Here is a 20,922-nt window from a genome sequence, read left to right on the forward strand (position 1 = left end):
ACTAGTCAACCGTGTCTAGGGCTTTGTTCGCGGAAATCGTTATATTTCAGAGTGTCGGGAAGGATTAAAATTTCAGATCCCAGCAAAGTCTTTTTACACGCACCAAGACATTCGAGGGTGCATGCTTCTCGAGATTTTGCATGCAAACTGCGACTGCGGTTGTGGGAGAATTCTGTTGGGTCATTTGAACAATGTTACGATTTATGAGACAAATGTATAGTTCCTTTATATAAGTTATTATTTGATTAATTGTCTCTTTTTTGTTCAAACTGATTTTAATATGTTTGAAGGTTTATAGGATTTTCCTTTTATAAACACGCCTTATTTTGCAGGATGTAAGATAATATTTTGTATACCCCTAGATGGATCTTACAGGATTTTCCTTTGATAAACACGCCTTATTTTGCAGGATGTAAGATAATATTTTGTATACCCCTAGATGGATCTTACAATTACACTAGATACAGATCAATGTTTTTTATAACTATAGATGTATCTGTAAGCGCTCGCTTATCCGGACTTCTCATTAGGGAAGTTCGAACAACAGACGGTGAGTCCATAAATACAGAATATTACGTGTACTAAAGGAATAAAACAAGATATTCTAATTTTTACGGCGCTTACAGTCGGGCTTAATCCACCACTACTTATAATAACTTAATGTATTAAAATTACTAGAACCTGCTCTGATTACTTGATACTGTCGTGTGATGCATAGGGAAATTCCTTTTTAATTTTTCCAACATCGCTCTCCCTTTCCGCTGAAGTCGCTTAAATGGAATGTGCTTTGCTTGCTACACTCGGCAGATTTAACTGACCTTGACCGCTTGACTAGATGACCCAGTACCCGAGTTTGCTTTATTTGATTCTGATATTTAGGGCTACTGTTTACCATCGGCAACGCATTGTGTTTTTAGCATTCTGTTGTTGGTTACGTGTAAAGCAACGAACGTATGAATGACGAACTATTAGGAGTTGAGCGATTACTATTAAGACAAGTTATCTCTACTGCATTCAATATTAAATGTTTGTACTTGCTGTTGTTTACTTCATTCTTTGCTAAAATTTGAAATAGTGAGGGATCCTGGTCAGCGCATTTAGCCTAATGAAAGTTTTTAAAAGTTAAGTTGAGTCATTGAGGTTCGATATTTTATATAACTAAAAAAACTCAAGGCTAAAACTGCGATCGGGACTTGCAAAAGAGCATTTATTGTCATGACCCGAAATAGTGTTACCTCTAATTTATCTAGATTTGTACGGGTGTTCCACTTGTTTTTGTGTGTTTTCTAATCACTACGGTGCCTAACGACCCTATCCATGCATCTGTATAAATACAGACGTCCACTGCGTAAACGCATATTCACTGTTTAATATGATTTGTTACGTAAGGGATTAATAATCACCCAAAATGATAAAATTAACACAGTATATGATTATGATATTTCAATAGAACTTCTGGAAACAGACACTCAAAGATAAAAACTCGCAGTAGCGAAATCTCAATGATGTAGATAATTTCTGTAAAAAAGTAAGATTAAGAATGTCTCATAACTTCAGCCACAGGAATAACGAAATCGACCTGTAAAGGAAACACTCAAAGTTACTCCAAATGAATAAAAAATTGTACTTAGCTTGCTTTTGTGGGAAGTCACGGTGTTCCGATAACAACACACGGCCTTGGTCCTCCTTCTCTATTTAGCGGATGACCTGGTTTTTTGGCTTGAGTTTCCCCCGTGCGCGATGTTTGGATGATTCGAGCCCTTGTAGATCCGATGCTGCAGACGCGTTCAGTTTGTTTCTTGAAGTGCCGGAAACGCTCACTAACGATGTTTTCTTGAATGATTCTAATGAGAGACGAAGCTTGCGTTGCCGTAGGAAAAAGGACACGTCGGGTTTGTTTCTTGAAGTTATTCACTAAACGATGATACTAGGTTGCTTGAAGAATCTCTTGCTTTCGTCGTCGTTGACTTCTGATATACATGATTTATTATTCTGGTTTTTCTTCAGAGAAGTTGTAGAGTTCTTCTGGGACGCTGCCACCACTTTTAGGGCTGTTGCCTTGTATAATAAGGCGCCCTATGAGGTAATGTTAGACTTACGATAATCTTACGCTAAGTCGGTTGGTATTGCACTTCCATATTCAATGGAGTGTCTTGGGGTTTGTAGATCACTTACGAAGTCGGTATTATCTTCTTGGTTATGACGACTATGTGTTAAACTCATGATGATTCGGTGATGAGGTGAGGATCTAGTAGAAACCACGAAGTACAAAAATACTTATATTCTCTGATATTACATAGTGAAGATCAAGTAGGATTGTGCAGGTCTTCTAATGACGATAGCTTGATCGCTTCTGCCAATGATGATGGCTAATTCTATTCTCTCTACATGATAAAGCTTAGGTAAAGAGATACAGGTCCTCTAATGACGATAGCTAACTCTATTCTGTCTGTTCTACATCTTGGTTACAAGTTATAAAGGAGCAGACAGTAGCTCGAACATACGAACATACAATCAGATGACATAGTTATTAATCATGTAGGCCGCTTGAGCTATAGGTCACGGTGTTTGTCTCAAGCAGGAAGCTTGGACTAAAGTTTATAAACAATTGAATGACTACAGATGACAGCATGTTATCTTAGCCTACATACTTTATTGTATACGTCATCTTTAGCGTCTCTAGTCTGATCACATTCCTGCAAGCAATCTGGTTGACCTCTTTAGTTTTAGTCTTTTATATATATGGACTAACATTCCATATTTTTATTATGTAATCATTACAAACGTACGTGTAATGAAGTAACACGTAGCTTAGAAGCAGAGTACTAGATGTGGTCCAATACAGTTGACATCTTGCCGTAGTGAACAGCGAGAGAAGCAATTTTCCCGCCACTGCTTCTGGCTGTTCCATTCGCCACCCCAAAAAGGCAGCTTGCATTCATCAATAATAACAATATCCTATTTTTAATATTAACGGTGTAATTCGCATACAGTAAATTATTAAAACAATTTTCAGTTGCAAATGCACACCCAGATATCCTTTTATTTACCTAAAACTTACACATTGCGTAATTATTTACCAGGACGCAGTGTTACCATATGCAAGCACCACAGGCGGATGGACAGATGGAAAAAAAAACAGTATGACGTGGTGTTACATGTGCATGGTAACACTACGTCCCGGGCTTTAAATAATATCCTATTTCGAATATAAACGGTGTAATTCGCATACAGTAAATTATTAAAACACTTTTCAGTTGCAAATGTACACCCAGATATCCTTTTATTTACCTAAAACTTACACAGCTCAACTATTTAAAGCCCGGGACGCAGTGTTACCATGCGCGACCACCACAGGCGGATGGACAGATGGAAAAAAACAAAGCATAGACCCACATCTTGGGCCAACTAACACTATTGGTATGGTCGCAAGTGAACTTAAAAAAGATAATTATCACTGTATTGTATCATTGCAATTGCATAATTACAATCACTTTCATAGAGAATTGAAGCTGCAAATGTAATAGTAAGCACCAGTGTTATACTAACTATGTCTTATTTTTAAGAGTAAAGTAAACTGGCAACGTATCCTGGACCTAGGGTAATGTACTGAACCATTTAATTTTACGAGGATTTAATTACCACCGCATTATACAATTTCTCACTTTTATCGTTGTAATACACAGTCATTCATTTAGGGCAATATCAACTGACAACGAAATCATGAGCGCTATCATCTATACTGGTAAACTAGGCCTATGAATTTTACTAAGGTCTTACGTTAAACGAATTACAGTTATGAAATCATTAAAGCCTGTTCATTTCAAAAGTTTATGTCACCGTAGTTGTAGAATAACTAAACTGATTATACAGGCACATTAATAATTTTCACATGCAAAAATTGCAGTGAGCATTGCAAAGCTGTAAAGTGCATCGCTGAAAAATAATTTGCTACCAAATGACTGTATGAATGTATGCATATATTTCACAAAAATTTCAAGAAAATATACCATCAAAACTAGCAAATTAAGAATACTCTCTAGTTTTATGAAAAAGAATAAATGTAGATTTCGTTGAGGACTGAGGCTGGTTGGAGCTGGAGCCAGCCAGTTTGTACGGTCAAGATCGAGCTTATATATATTCTAGCTCTAGGTCTTGGTTTGCACATGAATCAACGGTCAGCGTTATGCATCTGATAAATATCCAAAACGCATCCACAAATTAAATAGGATAAAACTAATTATATATTTTTATGGATATATGTGTGAGACTTATAAAAATAGAATAGCAAAATATTTTCATAAGTTATTATTAGATTTTAACTAGCATACTATTTTTAAGTAAAAAGCGTGTGGAAATTTTTACGTGGATTCCACACTCCACACCTAATCACAATGTGGACAAGATAAGCCGTATTAGTGACGTCATTTCCACACTTCGGCAGCCCTGGTCACCTGGTGACGAGCGAGTCTGACTGTGACCGTGTGACGTCACTGACGACCAGTCACCAGCAACAGCAAGTAGCAATCGCAAGTCGCTGCTCTTTCTTCTGCACCGTACCAGTAATACTAAGCGTTTGACTCGCGAAACCTTTTACTAGTCATGGGGACAGAGCATCCAACAACCGCTGTTATTAATCCCTGTCTGGGTGGTATGTTGGAAGCAGTTCATGAAGCAGAAGAGTTTCTGTTCATTAAAATGGAAGAAAAAACAAAAGGTAATACTACTAGCACAGTTGCCATTCTTTCTTAAATTGGTGAAAGTTTGTGGGATCCCTTTCGCATTTTCATAGGATTCTCATGATGACTTGCAAGTGTCCTGGAAATCCTTTTGTGAACTAGCTACTATATAGGGTAATCGAGTTCTGGAGTTGAACTTAGGATTTCCCTTTGTTTAGAACGTTGCGATGTTCACTTTGGTTTCCCATTGTTTAGGATCGTAGGACGTTGCTGATTTCACTCTGGTAGCAAATTAGTAAGGTAGGCCTAGCTAGTGTTAAAGATGCCTGACCCCTAGCCATCTAGGCTAGTAGTATCTAGGGTTTTCTTGAAGTTTTGGTGCTTTTGATGAAGTAGGTAGCTTACTACCTAGTTTCTTGTGACGGTCAACTGTTACCTAGCCAATTTATACCTCCTCTCACTCTCTCTTTCTCCCTCTACCCAACAATGATAGGGGACTTTGGGAATCCGGGGTTTTGTGTGTTGGGAAGAAGGCGCGTAAACAAAGCGGCCATGTTCGTGTTCTGGTAAGAGGCCGAGGGGTACGCAAACCTTCAGGGATAAAGATGAGTCGTTAGTGGTGACCTGTTATTTACGTCCCTCTACCTAGTAGCTAGTAACAACCAACCCCCACCCCAACTCCTACCTTGTGCACCCAAACCCCTCGCCAGTTTCCTTCCGTGGAACATATGGCTCCTGAAGGGGTAAATTCTAAGCCGGCTTTCCGCGGTGAACTAGACTATGGCAATAGACGATTTCCTTTGTTATTTTACTTGCTTAACATTTATTCGGCCGACTGTAACTAAACTGTAATTTACCTATGTAGACTAGAGGGAAATACCGCCCTGGATCCATCATACTCAGGTGGATCATCCTTATTCAATCGATATTTAATTGGTGAAAGAATACAATTACATCTTTAAGCAAACCATTCAAAAGATTGAAGTTTCGTCAACATACTAATGATATATGAAAGCGGTATGCGAACTGAAATAAGCGAGTGAGGTCTAAGTAAAATATGTTTTCAAGGCAGTTTTTAGATCAAATATGGCGTCGACCGCCTCCGGTCCCTTTCATAACCGGCATGGCTCTCACATCTTTCCCAACCTTCCCAGGGCTCATTTGAACAATATTAGCGAATATATGTAACATTTATTGATCTTACTCAAGATTGCAGTTGTAATTAGCACTTTATAACAACATTTTGTTGCCTTTATTAGTGAAAGTATGGAACTTCTTATTCCCAGGGTCATGGTTTGAACTGAAATTCATTCTGGTAATTCTAAGCCCACATTCCGCGGTACAGTAGACTATGGCAGTTGACGTTTCCACATGTTATTTTACCTGCTGAACAAGAATTTAAAGTAATATTATTCAGTCTACTCTAATTAAAGCGCAATTTACCTTTGAAGACAACATGAAGGTACAGGGGTGCGATGTACCAATGTACTGAGTTCAAAGGTAAATAACAGATTAGTTACAGTCGACTGGTAAAATATTACCTTAAACTCTTGTAAAGTAAGCAAAATAACATAGGAAAACGTCAGCTGCCATAGTCTACTTCGACTGAACAATCTTCGAAGTTTTGGTTCGGGGCCAGTAACGTAAACAAACAGCCATATTTGAATGCTAGTAGGGGGTGTGGGATATGTAACCAACAGGGAGCCTTATGTCATTTAATGGGGGGAGGTTACAGGTACGAGTGTAACGAGTTGGTAAAGCCACGCTAGCATATGATGTGAAATAATTCCCAATAAATATCACCAACATCAAGAGCACTAAATCTTAGGAACACCAAAACAATTGATATAACTAAATAATGTACATACAGATTAAGAACATTACCTTAAATGTTACATAAAAGCCTACATTCGTCGACATGAGGGCAAAAGGCTGTGATTTTGACTGTACATTATCAACCTTTCACACTGCCCTGAGTAATGGACTTTAAAGTCCTTATAACTAAGGAAACTATTAACACAAGTACTGGGTAGAGTCGAGTCAAGTTGTAATGGGCCTGGAGGAGTGGGAGGTGCCAGGGAATGATTCGGCCATCGTGGTCGGTTGGATACTAACCTAACCTAATCTAACCTACCTAGTAGAACGTGTTACCATAACCCCGCTTAGGGAAGGCAATCTTAGAAGTGTAACATATAGGTTAAGATACTAACCTAACCTAGTAGAACATGTTACCTGACCAGAAGGGCTCAGCCCCCCCGTACCCCCACGCCATACATAAAGTCAGGATTCCTTAGAAGTGTAAACATATTAGGTTAGGTAATACTAACCTAACCTAGTAAAACATGTTACCTAACTGGGGGCTTGGCCCCCCCCCCCCTGTACCCCTTACACAAAGACAGTCTTAGAAGTGTAAACGTAGGGTTAGGATTACTGACCTAACCAAACTTAACCTAACCCAACCTAGTAGAACATGTTGCCTGACTGAGGGGGGCAGAGCCCCACCGTACCCCCCTTTACACAAAAACAGTCTTAGAAGTGTAACATATAGGTTAGGATACTAACCTAACCAACCTAACCTAGCCTAACCTAGTAGAACATGTTACCTGACCGAGGGGGGCCGAGCCCCACTGTACCCGCCCTTACACAAAGACAGTCTTAGAAGTGTAACATATAGGTTAGGATACTAACCAACCTAACCTAACAGAACATGTTACCTGACCTTAAATAAAGACAGTCTTGAGAAAAATGATATAATATGAAAGTAAATATAATAAGTAAAATGTTATCCAAGAAATTGTTAAGGATCAGAAAGGCAAGTAAAGGTGAATATAGAAAAAAGAAGGGAGATGAAATGCATGTGTAATTTGGAATGTCTTAAAATGGAAAAATGTAATACCATCAATTTTCATGTCATTGACAGAAAGGTCTCGAAACTTCCTAAAACCTCCCTCTAGTCCCACCCCTCAGGAGACTTTCAGGGGTATGGCCCTTAATTGTAACGTAATATTGTAAGATATATAGGGCAACTTTATGAAGTGAGAACAATTCAGTGCACATATTATACAATACTATGATATACAGAACTGAAATAAAAGCTTGAAATAATATTACACAATTACAAAACAAATGAGGAAAAGGAATATATGTAACAATACATGTAACCCCCCAAAACACCCGCCCCCATCATTAATCTCCTTAGGAAGTTTGTGTGCGAAACAAAAGCTCCCTTATATTACGGTGCATGCGCCCTAGGATTGGCGCATGCTTAGTAGGATTCGGCGTTGTAATAGCAGTAGTAATCAGTGGATTTGAGGTATGTAACGGCTCCATTATCGGTTTATTTATCGCTTTATTTCAGCTTGTATTTCGGGTTTCAAATGTCATAAATAAGAGGAAATAACACAATAACATGGCAAAACCTTCCCCCAAGTGTTTCACCCCCACCACCCCAAACCCCCGCATTCCCATCGGTCCCTTACGTAGGATAAGAGTTGAACTGCATAATTCTACAAGTGTTTTACCCCAGCCTGAAACCCGCATTCCATCGGTCCCCCTTACCATAGGATAGAGTTCAAAGGTAAATTACAGCTTAATTACAGCCGGCCAAACAAATGTTACTTTAAATTCTTGTTCAGGAGGTAAAACTGTATAGGAAAAAGTCATCTGGCATAGTCTAGTTCGCTGCGGTACAACAGCTTAGATCTACCTTCATTTTTACCTTACAATCGGTGGTTTTATCCTTACTGCCATCACAACTGAAACTCTACAGTGCTTATTTGATTGTAATTATACACATTTTGGTCTTAATTTCCTCCTCCAAATTGCACTTGAACTACGTTGAGAGTTGTTGATAGCGAAGTCGGTTCTGGTTCTAAGCGCTAACTCCACAAAACTCGTTGCAGGCACACATACACTGTTTATGAGGTGCAAAGCTATATTTCCTTAATTGTTTACTTTACTCATTATTTAGTTTAGCTTTATGTATGTTACTTCAAAATGTTTATTATAATTCATGTCTATTATCCCTTTTTTCCGACCAAGTTAAACCCGAAAAGTTACAGGTATTTCTAAGTTAGGTACAAGGTATTTCTATGTAAGCATTCCGCATCGTGGTAGACTATGGCAGTCGACAGTTTCCTATGTTAATTTACTTGTTGAACAATATTTTCCAAAGGAATATTTTATTCGGACAACTGTAACTGAACTGTAATTGATCTTTGAAGACTACAAGACGCTACACAGGATGCGATGTACCACCGTAATAGAGTTTCTAAGGTAAAAAATACTATTCCTTTGAAATCTTGTTCAGAAAGTAAAATAATATAGGAAAATGTCAACTGCCATAGACTAACTCAGTTGGGAAACGGTCAAAGTGTTCGGTTGGTGGACATCGAAGAAATGTAAACAAAGCCTCCATGTTTGAAGTTCGCAGCCACCACGGACCCATATGTTCACTAAGGGGAAGATGGCACACGGGGGGGGGGGGGGGGTGAGAAGGGAAGGTATGAGTTGACTAAGTGACTAGTTGCTCTCCACGGAATAGTTATGTAGACTTTCCGGATAACAACCATCTTCCCACAAAAATGTAACACTTGGGTAGAACAATCTCCAATATAAGTGATAAAGAATAATTTTGGAACTTTACCTTAAAGGGGTGGAGGGTACAAGGCGGCAGCTGCTTTTATGAAGGTGTGGAGCCTCGTCTTGGGTCTTGAAAGTGAAGTTTAAAATATGCAACCAAGTACCTGACGAAGTTGTACAGCCTACGTCCGTATCTAGGTGTCGTCTCCCGGAGTTCCCTCCACTTCCTCTTGATAGTATTGGTATGAGCACCGGTTACTGGGTCCACAAAGTTGATGGAGTGATTGAGTGTTAAATGGACGTATACTTCGTCTCCCAGGCAATCATAAGCCCTCCAGCAATCAGAAATAATAGTGGTCCATGGCATAATGTATTCCTTGATAACTGCAAGCAAAGTCTCGCTTGTCCTATCGAGAACAGGAACAATGAAGAACTCTCAGGTCTGCCTACAGATACCACCGAACACCCACTGTCCTTCGATGACGCGACCTACGTTGTACTTATGCCGACCAAATTTTGCCTCATCGATTGCAACAGTTGTACCGGGGCCACCAGTTTGCTTCTTCTGCTGGATGCACCAATTAACTATGGCCTGAAAAGTAGAAAGCACACCGCTTCTTGGCCTTCTTACTATAAGGGGTACCTATATGACTTGTTGCATCTGAGAGACTATGGAGAAAGAAAAATACCTGTTACTACCTTCAAAACATGAAAATATGGAGCAGGGGCATAAATGGTATAGATGAATATCAAATGTTTAACCTAGTTTAAGGTCGAAACATATGGTAAAGTTTAAAAACCAATAAATAAGGTGCAAGTTAAGTTACCTGAAGCCCTTCTTTTGCAAATCGAGTCTGCACTCGCTACCACAATGGGGGCAAAAGACTTGCTTTCTTAAAAGTCTGTGATCTTGACACAGTTGGATTAAGCGGTCATAATGCCCGAGTAATATGCATAGAAATCCTTATAACTGATGTAACAATGTTACAGGTGGTTGGTAGCGTGTTCTTAGTAAGAGGCTTGGAGGAGTGAGAGGTTCCAGGATTACAGGCAGCCATGACGTCCTGTTCAGCAGTGGCGCTAGTGTATAGTATGGGAGATGAAATCATGGAAGAGTGGACCGTGCAAAATAGGGTAGGAAGGATGGGGTGGGGTAGTAAAAATGCACATCTCCTATTGGTTAGGAGGGTGGGGGTTTGATGTTAGCAAGTACTCCCCCTTAAAGAAAGCCTAACATATAGTTTAACATACAAACCTAACTTAGTAGTAGAACATGTTACCAGCACCCCCCCCCCCCCTCACTGTAACCCCCCCCCCCCCCCCCCCCCCCCCCCCCTTCCCCTCAAAGGAAGACACACTTGAAGGTAGCCTAAGATATAACCAACCTAACCTAACCTAGTAGTACTGTTGCCTACCAGAGATCCCAACCATGTTACCCCCTCTTAACCCTTAAACGCCGACTAGGACGTATTTTACGTCGACATTTTTTCTCTCTCGGGTGCTGACTGGACGTATTTTACGTCGACATACAAAAGTTTTTTTTAAAAATTCGCGGAAAAATATTGTTAGGCCTACCAGCCAAAAACTCTTTGAATCACGCGCCTTGGGGATGCTGGGAGTTCACGGATCAAGGTTTGTTTTTTGTTTTGTTTACAATCGTTACGCAAGCGCGAATTTCTTTCTTGCCGCACTAAAAAGTATCTGTGACACATCTCGGAAATTATTTCGTCACTTTGACATAATTTGTGTACCATTTTAAATTAGCCGTTACATGGAGTATTATATATGAAAATGTGCGCATTTTTATGAAGAATATAACAAGAAAATACTCATGATTGTAGCTTTTATCAGTTTTGAGATATTTTCATATAAATAACGATAAGTCCCAAAATTTCAACCTTCGGTCAACTTTGACTCTATCGGAATGGTCGAAAAACGCAATTATAAGCTAAAACTCTAATATTATAGTAATATTCAATCATTTAACTTAATTTCGCAACTAATTGGAAGTCTCTAGCACAATATTTCGATTTATGGTGAATTTATGAAAAAACTTTTTCCTTCCGTCCGCGCGGTAACTTCCGAAAAAATTATACATGCGATTGTGGCAATGTTTGCACCATTTTAAATTAGCCGTTACATAAAGTTTTATATATGAAAATGTGCGCAATTTCATGCACAATACAACTAAAAACAACCCATGGTTGTAGCTTTTATCAATTTTGAAATATTTTCATATTAAAAATGATAAGTGACAAATTTTCAACCTTCGGTCAACTTTGACTCTACCGAAATGGTCAAAAAACGCAGTTGTAAGCTAAACCGCTTATATTCTAGTAATATTCAAGCATTTACCTTCAGTTTGCAACAAATTGGAAGTCTCTAGCACAATATTTCGATTTATGGTGAATTTATGAAAAAAATAACATTTTCTTTACGTCCGCGCGGTAACTTCCGAAAACATCATACGTGCGATTGTGGTAATGTTTGCACCATTTTAAATTAGCCGTTACATAAAGTTTCATATATGAAAATGTGCGCAATTTCATGTAGAATACAACTAAAAATAATTGAAGGTTGTAGCTTTTCTCATTTTTGAAATATTTGCATATAAATCACGATAAATAGAAAAAAAACCACTTTCGGTCAACTTTGACTCTACCGAAATGGTCGAAAAACGCAATTGTAAGCTAAAACTCTTTACAGTCTGGTAATATTCAGTCATTTATCTTCATCTTGAAACAAATTCGAAGTCTCTAGCACAATATTTAGATTTATGGTGAATTTAAAAAAAACTTTCCTTCCCTCCGCTCGCGGATTCTCCGCCACAAATCTCCGAAATGCGTACGTTCCATTCTCGGAATATTTGCTCCATTTCATATTAGGCATTTCGTAGAGTTTTATATATGAAAATGTGCGCAATTTCATGTAGAATAAAACAAAAAATATTTGAAGGTTGTAGCTTTTCTTATTTCCGAAATAATTGCATATAAAAAAATATATGTATATAAAAAATTCGACATTCGGTCAACTTTACCTAGTCAGATATGGTCGAAAACTGCATTTGTAAGCTAATATTCTTAAAGTATAGTAATATTCAATCATTTGTCTTCATTTTGAAAGAAATTGGAAGTCTCTAGGACAATATTTAGATTTATGGTGAATTTTTGAAAAAAATATTTGTTTACGTCCGTGCGTTACGAATTCATGCATTATTTTGTGATAATATTTTCTCTGTGTTGCTTTTATCGTTTTACAATGTGTTATATACCAAAATGATCGCAATTTAGTTTTCATTACAACGAAAAAAGAAGTAACTCGTTACCTTTAACCGTTTTGCGCACAGCGCAATTTGAATACAATTATATATGAAATTTCGTTTTTGCGCTATCATATATCGCATTATTTATATATGATAATGATAATTTATTCATTTCTGATGGTTGCATACTAAACTTCAGGCAATGACAAAAAAAGGAGCCAAAAATGAACTCTTAATCTTGAAAACTAAGCGCGCTGTGATTTTTTGAAAAAAATATTTTTTCCGCTTCCGCGCTCACTCTGAAACACCTCCAGCACACGGGAGACATTTTTTTTTTACGACTTCGGCGTTTAAGGGTTAAAGAACCACAAACTTGAATATAGGTAAGCCTTATTCCCAGAGCCGGGCTCGGTGAATAAGAGCTAGGCATTTATTTGCCGAGCTCGGCTCTGGGAATAGCTATTAGCCTATTTTATAATACATTTATTTCACAAAATATATATTATGTCCTAACAAACAGTGGAAGGACAATTATTATTATAGTCCTAAGTGTACGCATTTGAATTTATGACAGCAACATACTTCAGACATACTGTCACTGATCAATGGCGAAGTACTAGCGAGCAACAAACTCACACTTTTTTTTCTTTTGTCTTTACCCATTACTTTTTACTTTTCTACTTTTTAAAATATAAAAACAGTTTTCCATACCTTTGATTTGGTCTGTGGCCACTTACGTCAACCTTGTTGACACCATAGTGTTTGCATTTAAGCCTAATATAGGCGTACATTAAATGATCTGGGTACTGAGGTCCTCTTTATAATCTCTGGTTTGCACAGTCTTAGTAGCCTGAGAATACTGATCCAGAATTTCAGTAAAATCCATCCATTTGGCAAAACTTTTGCCACCATGAAAAAAGCCATCGCAGATAGTATGAGCGATAGTCTCCCAGTGAACAAAGTAATCTTGGTGATGTCTGAGGGCTGAATGACGTCGGATTATTAACAAGCGCACATTTGTATAGCCCGCCTAAGCAGTTCCGTGGTATGCGCGTGCAGTGCTAGCTCGGCAAATAAGCGGAGCGAGCCAAGCTTGGCCGATAATTACCAAACGCTTATTCGCCGAGCTGGGCTCTGCGAATAATCACTTTGTAACAGATAACCAACCTACCCTAACCTAACGTGTTACATGACCGGGGGGCGAACCCCCCTCCAATAAAGATAAACTTGAAGGAAGGTTAACATATAGGTTAGAATACAATACAGTAGTACCTCAGGATACGAAATTAATCAGTTCCAAAGCAGCCTTTGTACCCTGATTTTTTCGTATCTTGAACCACATTTTACATGTAAATTGCCTAATTCGTTCCAAGCCCTACAAAAACACCACAGTAAATTTTATAATAAAGCTAAATTGACCAATTAACAATGAAATAGAACCTTTTGGACCATTCAATACCCAACATAACTGTGATTACCTGTAAATAAAGATTATTAATGTACAGGGTACAAGAAATACTGTACGTACATATGTAGTAGAATGTGGAGGAACCTTACCTTTCGAGTGAGGCGGTCTCCGAAAGTGGCGACAGAGGACGACGACAAATGGCAGAAAACATGAACACTTAACTGTACGAAACATTAAAAAATGACAGGAAACATTAACACTAAACTTTACAAAACACATTAACAAATGGCAGAAAACTTTAACACTTAACTTTACTAAAAACTTTAAATTATTTTTTTTTACTTTTTCATACTTTACGTTTTCATACATTCAACTTCCCTGTCAGATATATACAGCTTTAGACTCCGTCGTCCCGACAGAAATTCAAATTTCGCGGCACACGCTACAGGTAGGTCAGGTGATCTACCGCCCTGCCGCTGGGTGGCAGGAATAGGAACCATTCCCGTTCACTAATCAGATTTTCTCTGTCGCTGGTGCCTACAACATCGTTATTGGTACCTCCTGATTTGATTTTCGTTTTTCATCGCCATCGATCTTCTGGGCTATCTTTTGCAGGGAAGTACTGGGTCTTTGGTTTGGCATACGCTTATAGTAACTTTTTAATGAATTTGGCTTCGAATTTTCGAAGAAAATTTTACGTGAAACTACCGAATTTTACGGTAGACACTCGCATATTTTGCAATAAAGGGCAATATTAATATCTATTCACTAATAAGTGTAAGAAGTGTTAAAAAACTTGATTGAGGAAATATAAACACTCTAACTTCCTACTTTAGGAAGTCAGAAAGCATATGTCTAGAAACGCTTCCTTTAGAAGCTTTAATAAGTCTCGTGCTAACGAGCAGTTAGAGTATTAACAATACTAGTAGTTGTTGCATCCTCATCACCTTCTTACCTCACAGAAACTACAAATTCATCTTGTGCAAATTTAAAGAATAAATCGAGGGAGCTCAAAATGCGAGCTCTTTAAAAAAGGTAAGAAGTGAATATAGTGTTTCCAGTGCAGTGGAGGGTGCGTCTGATCGGCTCTGTCTCGCTCCCAGGCCTAGACCTCTTCCAAGCTCCCAGGCCCAGAGGAGAAGGAATGTCGAAAGCCTTACGGAGGTTACGGAGAATCCCCACCGATCAGGCGTCCCCTCGGTAGGATCTGGAGCATCCCAGACTGCCAAGGATCGCCATTGCAAAAGCATCCTTAAATAGTGCGTCTCTTCTTCCGATTCTTCATCTTACATCCAAAAAGACAAAGAATGGACATGTTTGGAGTTCGGACGATCTATCGCGTTCTCTGGAAACTAAGAGAACCCTGAGTTCCAACCAGGCGAGAAGCACGAGCCGCGTTCCAATAGCCAGGCGCGAGCCGCGTTCCAGCAACCAGGCGTTTCTCCCTCCAAGCGAGAATCAGAGTTCCGATCTCCTGTCCCGCATTCTTCCATGAAGCGTGGAGTTGTGTCCAAGCTTCCTGAGAATGTTCCGCCTTCTCCCAAGCAACTAGCTCCTATAGATGAGTGGTCTTCTTCAGACAGAGAAGAACCAGCTTGGTGAGAAGCGCCAGGCAGGCCAGAAGCCCCTTCCAGGCAGGAGGAACTTTCCGGGCGAGAGGAGCCTAACAGGATCGCGGAACATTCCAGGCGAGCGGAACCTTCCACACAAGCGGAACCTCCCACACAAGCGGAACTTTCCAGGCGCGAGTCGCCTCCCAGGCGCGCGGAACTTTCCAAGCGTGAGTCACCTTCCAGGCGTGCGGAACTTTCCAGAGACAGACACTTTCAGGCGTGAATCACCTTCCAAGAGTTCTTCTCTTTTTAGTTTTTAGCAGGATCAGCCTTCTCCTGGCAAAGGCGCAAGATGTCGCACAGGCGGCCGTCGCTTTTGTCAGAATGATTCTGATACTGAGAGAAGCCCTTCTCCAATATTCAGAAGACTGCTGTAACAGGCAGTTCCTCTCAGCGTGGACACTCTCCTTCATTCATACTCTTCCCTCATTATGACGAGGCAAGAGCTACGGGAGTTTTCATACAATCAACTTACCTGTCAGATATATACATAGCTAAGACTCCGTTGTCCCCGACAGAAATTCAAATTTCGCGGCACGCTGCAGGTAGGTCAGGTGATCTACCGTCCTGCCCTGGGTGGCAGGATTAGGAACCATTCCTGTTTTCTATCATATTTTCTGTCGCTTGGAATGTAAACAATGTTTGCAGTTCCTCCTGACTTGATTTTTGGATTTCATTGCCATCGATCTTCTGGGCTATCTTTTGCAGGGAAGTACTGGATCTTTGGTTCGGCATACGCATATTAATTTGTTTTAATGACTTTGGCTTCGAAAATTTCGAAGAATTGTTTACGTGTAACTACCGAACTTTTCGGTAGACACTCACATAGTTTGCAAGAAGGGAAATTTTAATATTTATTCATAATAACGTGTAGTAAATGTTAGAATTGATTGAGCTAACTTCCATCTTGAGGAAGTCAGGAATAGAATTAGTTACGCTTCCTTTAGAAGTTTTCATAGCTCTCGTACTAACGAGCAGTTAGAGCATTAACAATACTAGTAGTGTTGTATCCTCATCTCCTTCTTTCTTCACAGAATCTTCAAATTCATATTGCAATTTGAAGACAAAGGAATGTAGCTCAAAATACGAGCTATTGAAAGGTAAGAAGTGATTTTAGTGTTCCCAGTGCAGTGGAGGGTGCGTTCTGATCGGCTCTGTTTCGCTCCCAGGCCTAGACCTCTTCCAAGCTCACATACCCAGAGGAGAAGGAAAGTCGAAAGCCTTACGGAGGTTATGGAGAATCCCCACCGATCAGGTGTCCCCTCGGCAGGATCTGTAGAACGTCCCAGACTGCCAAGTTCGCCATTGGAAAGGCGTCCTAAAATAGTAGAGGGTGCGTCCGATCTGCTCTATCTCGCTCTCAGGCCTAGACCTCTTCCAAGCTCACAAGCCCAGAGGAGAAGGAAAGTCGAAAGCCTTACGGAGGTTATGGAGAATCCCCACCGATCGGGCGTTCCCTCAGCAGGATCTGTAGAACGTCCCAGACTGCCAGGGATAGCCATTGGAAAGGCATCCTTAAAAAAAAGTGCGTCTCTTCTTCCGTTTCTTCATCTTACATCCGAAAAGACGAAGAATGTACATGTTTGGAGTTCGGACGATCGGCGCGTTCTCTGAAAACTAAGAGAACACTGAGCGAGAGGCTGAGAGCCAGCCAGCAAGCTACCGCGAGCAACGTTCCAACAGCCAGCAGCGAGCCGCGTTCCAACAGACTAGCGCGAGCCGCGTTCCAACAGACTAGCGCAAGCCTCGTTCCAGCAACTGAGCGCGAGCCGTGTTCCAGAACATTTTTCTTGGCGCAAGGCTCCTTCAAAGAGAAAACAGACGGATAGACTGAGGAGCCTTATAGTAGACAGAAGGATGCTTCCATTGAACGTTTACTGGCAAGAGGCTTGTAAAAGAAGACTAGAGGCGCTTGGAACTATAAGGGCGCACGGGACCTTCCACGCAAGTGGAACGTTCCAGGAGCGAGTCTCCTTTCTAGCGTGCGGAACATTCCAGGCGCGGAACTATCCAGACGCTAGGCGCAAGACTCCAGGCGCCAGGCACCAGAATATTCCAAATCTGCATTTGAGAGAGAGGTCAGTCGCGAGGCTCCTCTTTGAGTTTTTTAACTTGAGCAACTTTCCCCTGGCAAATGTGCAAGATGTCGCACAGGCGGCCGTTGCTTTTGTCAGAAGGATTCTGATACTAAGAGAAGCCCCTTTTCATTATTCAGAAGACTCCTGTGTTAGGCAGTTCCTCTCGATGCAGACTCTCTCCTTCATCCATGCTCTTCCCTCGTTTTGAGGAGGCAAGAGCTTTGGGAGTTTTTCTTAATAAGAATCTCATCGACGTTTGGGTATGATGGCGGATAGGAAATATCTACTTCCTTCCGTAAACCCTAGTGATGAACAGGAATTCTGTCTCTTCCGCGATTTATGAGGAAATCACAAGGATTTAAAGAGTTCCTGGATTAACTTCCTTCCTTAAGGATATATATACGTATACTCTTTCTATCGTTCTATTAACGAAAAGAACGAAGATAGTAGAAGGTAGTAGAGTATCTGCTGTATGAGAATACGATACGGTCAAATCTTAAACACATACCGTAGTTACTTCTTGCTGTGCAACTCAATTACCAGTATCCTTCTACGACTTTCCTAGGAAGGACTACGCTTAAATGGATTGTTAAGACAACACCTACTTAGCTTCTAGATTTATAGAAGTCTTGTTTCGCTTAAATATGCTTTAATAAGAACTTCCTGAAGTTCGATAATAATTTTATAAGATTCCTTTATTAAATGGAGTAGCTGGCAACTCTGGAAGAGTAAGGCCAGACGGCTAACGGAGATTGCTTTCGCTGAGATCCTAAGACCAACGCAGTACCATGTAGGTGTCAGTCATGAGGGGTCGGGTTCATCTCTCTCTCCTGTGGGATGGAATAACTATCCGTATCTCTCCCCTACAATCGCGGTCTTAGCCTCGGATTGAGGGGATAGTTAAGCTAACATAAATAAAATATTGTATGCCTTTTGCTAAGAAGCTTTCAATAAGAGAGATAATACAACCTTTCAATGCTGTTTACCGTAGGTAACATTATTAAAGGATTCTATCGCAGCAGAACATTATATTATATAATGCTCTCAGGCTTACGAAAGCATGGCTTATTAGAGTACCTGCTCAGAAGATGGATGAGTCAGATGGGAAACCTTCTCTTTGTGGCAGAACTTGTCTCCCTGAATGGACTATACTACGTATATAAAGTTTTTTCCTACTAAGAACGGAATTAACGTGAAAGGATATCGGGTACCATAAAGGCACAGGTGTTCTGGCACATAACCTTAAAAGAATTAGAAGGAAGCTCCAGCCTGGCGCAATGCGCCAGAAGCGCCAGCCTGGCACAAAGCGCTAGAAGCGCCAGCCTGGCGCAGTGAGCCAAGAGCACCATCCAAGATTTTCTCGTTTTAGCGAGTTATTAACCTAAGAGTCCAGTAGCCTCTCGGACACCAGGCTCGGTAACGGCAAAATTCGTTCCTGATTTCGTTACCCATTTAATCACTTAGGCCAATTCCACGACTCTTATATCGCAAAGAACATCGAGAATCTCTTTTTTCGCTCCTGTTCGCGTTAACAAAGAGAACCTTCTCGATCAACGATAATAACTGTAAACATGTCTAACATTTTTGGAAAGAGTTGTGAGAACCTGCGGAAAGTCTTCTTCATAGATCTCTTAGCAAGGTAGAAGACGAACAGGCTTCCTATAGACTGCTTCCTTTTCCTCGAACCAAGAGAGGTAGCAATATACGCCATCTTTATTTTTTTTAGAAAGGGGAATAAACTTTAGTCTTTTTTTTCCCCTAAATATAAATTCTTTGCAGAATTTAAGATAAAGGGCGTCAAACAAAGAGAGGATAATACTTTATGCCTCATTTTGGCCTTAGAGAGGTTGGATTCACAGAGGTCACGTTCTTCTCACAACATGTTTTGGAAGTTTTTTCCAAGAGAGTCTGGATATTCTATCAGCATCTATTATAAATGGACCTTAACAACCTCTCCACTATGTCTGTCTGCGTGCAGAATGACCAGAAGTGGACATGAATGAGAGGATTTTTTAAGGTAAATTACAATAGTCATGGCCAAAACATAGAATTGCTGCAGATCGTGCTAGAGGGAATGAGGAAGCTGTCCTCTTCCGATACCTCTGTGAACCACATAGCGGTTTTTTCTTCCCTTTCAGAGGGAAGAATCACCTTTGTATATGTCTGCTATTAAAGAATGCAGTAAAAGGCTATACTCTGTCTCTACAAAGGGAATTGGAGATAGCAGAGGATTAACAGCTTCGGGATCTTATATGATACCTCAATGTGACAAGAGTAGGATATTATGTACTTCTAATGGGGTCTTTTTTGTGGCCACAGATTCCATGTTCCGACAAGGTGGAACTACTCCTCATCAAACTTCTTTGAGAAATTTTTATGAGGGAATTCTTTGTTTCTCTTGGTCCTAAACGACCAAGAAGACAAGTAAAATTTTTTTTTTGAGCATTGGAATCTCGCATCAGATTCTATGGAGATTAGGCAGTGGGTTCTTGCCAGCATAGTATGTCTGGCAAAAGAACTAAAACCCCCTATTCCTGATTCAATGTTTTCAGATAGAGGTTTCGTTGTCCAGGCAGAGTACTTACGTTTTCATCTACAGTAGAATGGTTCAAACGTTTGCCTACAGAGTCTTTGGAAAGCGATGACGGCTCGAAATGCTTCCCAGAAGGTGTTCAGAGGGATACAATAAAGAGCTAGAAATCAGGAGTCCTCCCAATTTCAGCTCGGAGTCTCCTTCGACTTCCAGGCTTCTTCCCTTCCTTCGGACAAGGATAGGGAAGATTCTGCAACGAGAAACCCCTTCAACAGGTAAGAAGAGATCTCGTGAGCAAGGGAAGTACTCAAGAAGGATCCTCCTCGGAGGAAGACTCTTATCTCTCGTACTGTTAGATATCCTATCGTATACTGGATGTAGCTGACTACAATCACCTCCCCTTGCCGGAGAAGCCAAAGCTCAAAGTGGAAGAATTTCTTCCACCCTTCTCCAGTCTTGTGATTTACTATTGTGGATGTTCAGGACTTTCGGACAATGTAGCGCCAACCAGGAGCCTGTAAAGGCTTTCACAAGAAGGGACCTCAAAAACCTCTCCTCTCTGAGTCTGTCTTCGTGCAGACTGACGAGAAGTTGGTATGAATGAGAGGATTTTGCAAGGGGAATGACAAGTGTCATGGCCAAGACATAGAAGTGCTGCAGATCGTACTGGGTTGAATGAGGAAACTGTCCTCTTCCGATACCTCTGTGACCCACATGGCGGTTTTTCTTCCCTTTCTGAGAGAAGAATCACCTTTGTATATATCTGCT

The 20,922-nt window shown here is 40.3% G+C and overlaps 1 protein-coding gene across 5 annotated transcripts in view; it reads left to right on the forward strand.

Moving 5' to 3' along the window:
- Positions 1 to 4,412: 4,412 nt before the first annotated feature.
- The window catches only part of LOC135202933 (uncharacterized), a 485,514-nt gene continuing 469,004 nt past the window's right edge, over positions 4,413 to 20,922 (forward strand). For 2 of the 5 annotated variants that reach the window (XM_064232405.1, XM_064232402.1), the window contains exon 1: positions 4,413 to 4,717. Coding sequence is in view for 3 of the 5 variants with exons in the window: in XM_064232402.1 (XP_064088472.1) it covers positions 4,603 to 4,717 (115 nt within the window). In the remaining 2 variants the exon portion in view is untranslated. Of the gene's footprint in view, positions 4,718 to 4,838; positions 4,980 to 5,225; positions 5,292 to 20,922 lie in introns of those variants that run through there. The other 3 variants (XM_064232401.1, XM_064232404.1, XM_064232403.1) reach the window with 3 other exon arrangements.

Source organism: Macrobrachium nipponense, chromosome 33 (genome assembly GCF_015104395.2).
Source record: "Macrobrachium nipponense isolate FS-2020 chromosome 33, ASM1510439v2, whole genome shotgun sequence".
In the NCBI taxonomy this organism is placed as follows: Eukaryota; Metazoa; Arthropoda; class Malacostraca; order Decapoda; family Palaemonidae; genus Macrobrachium; species Macrobrachium nipponense.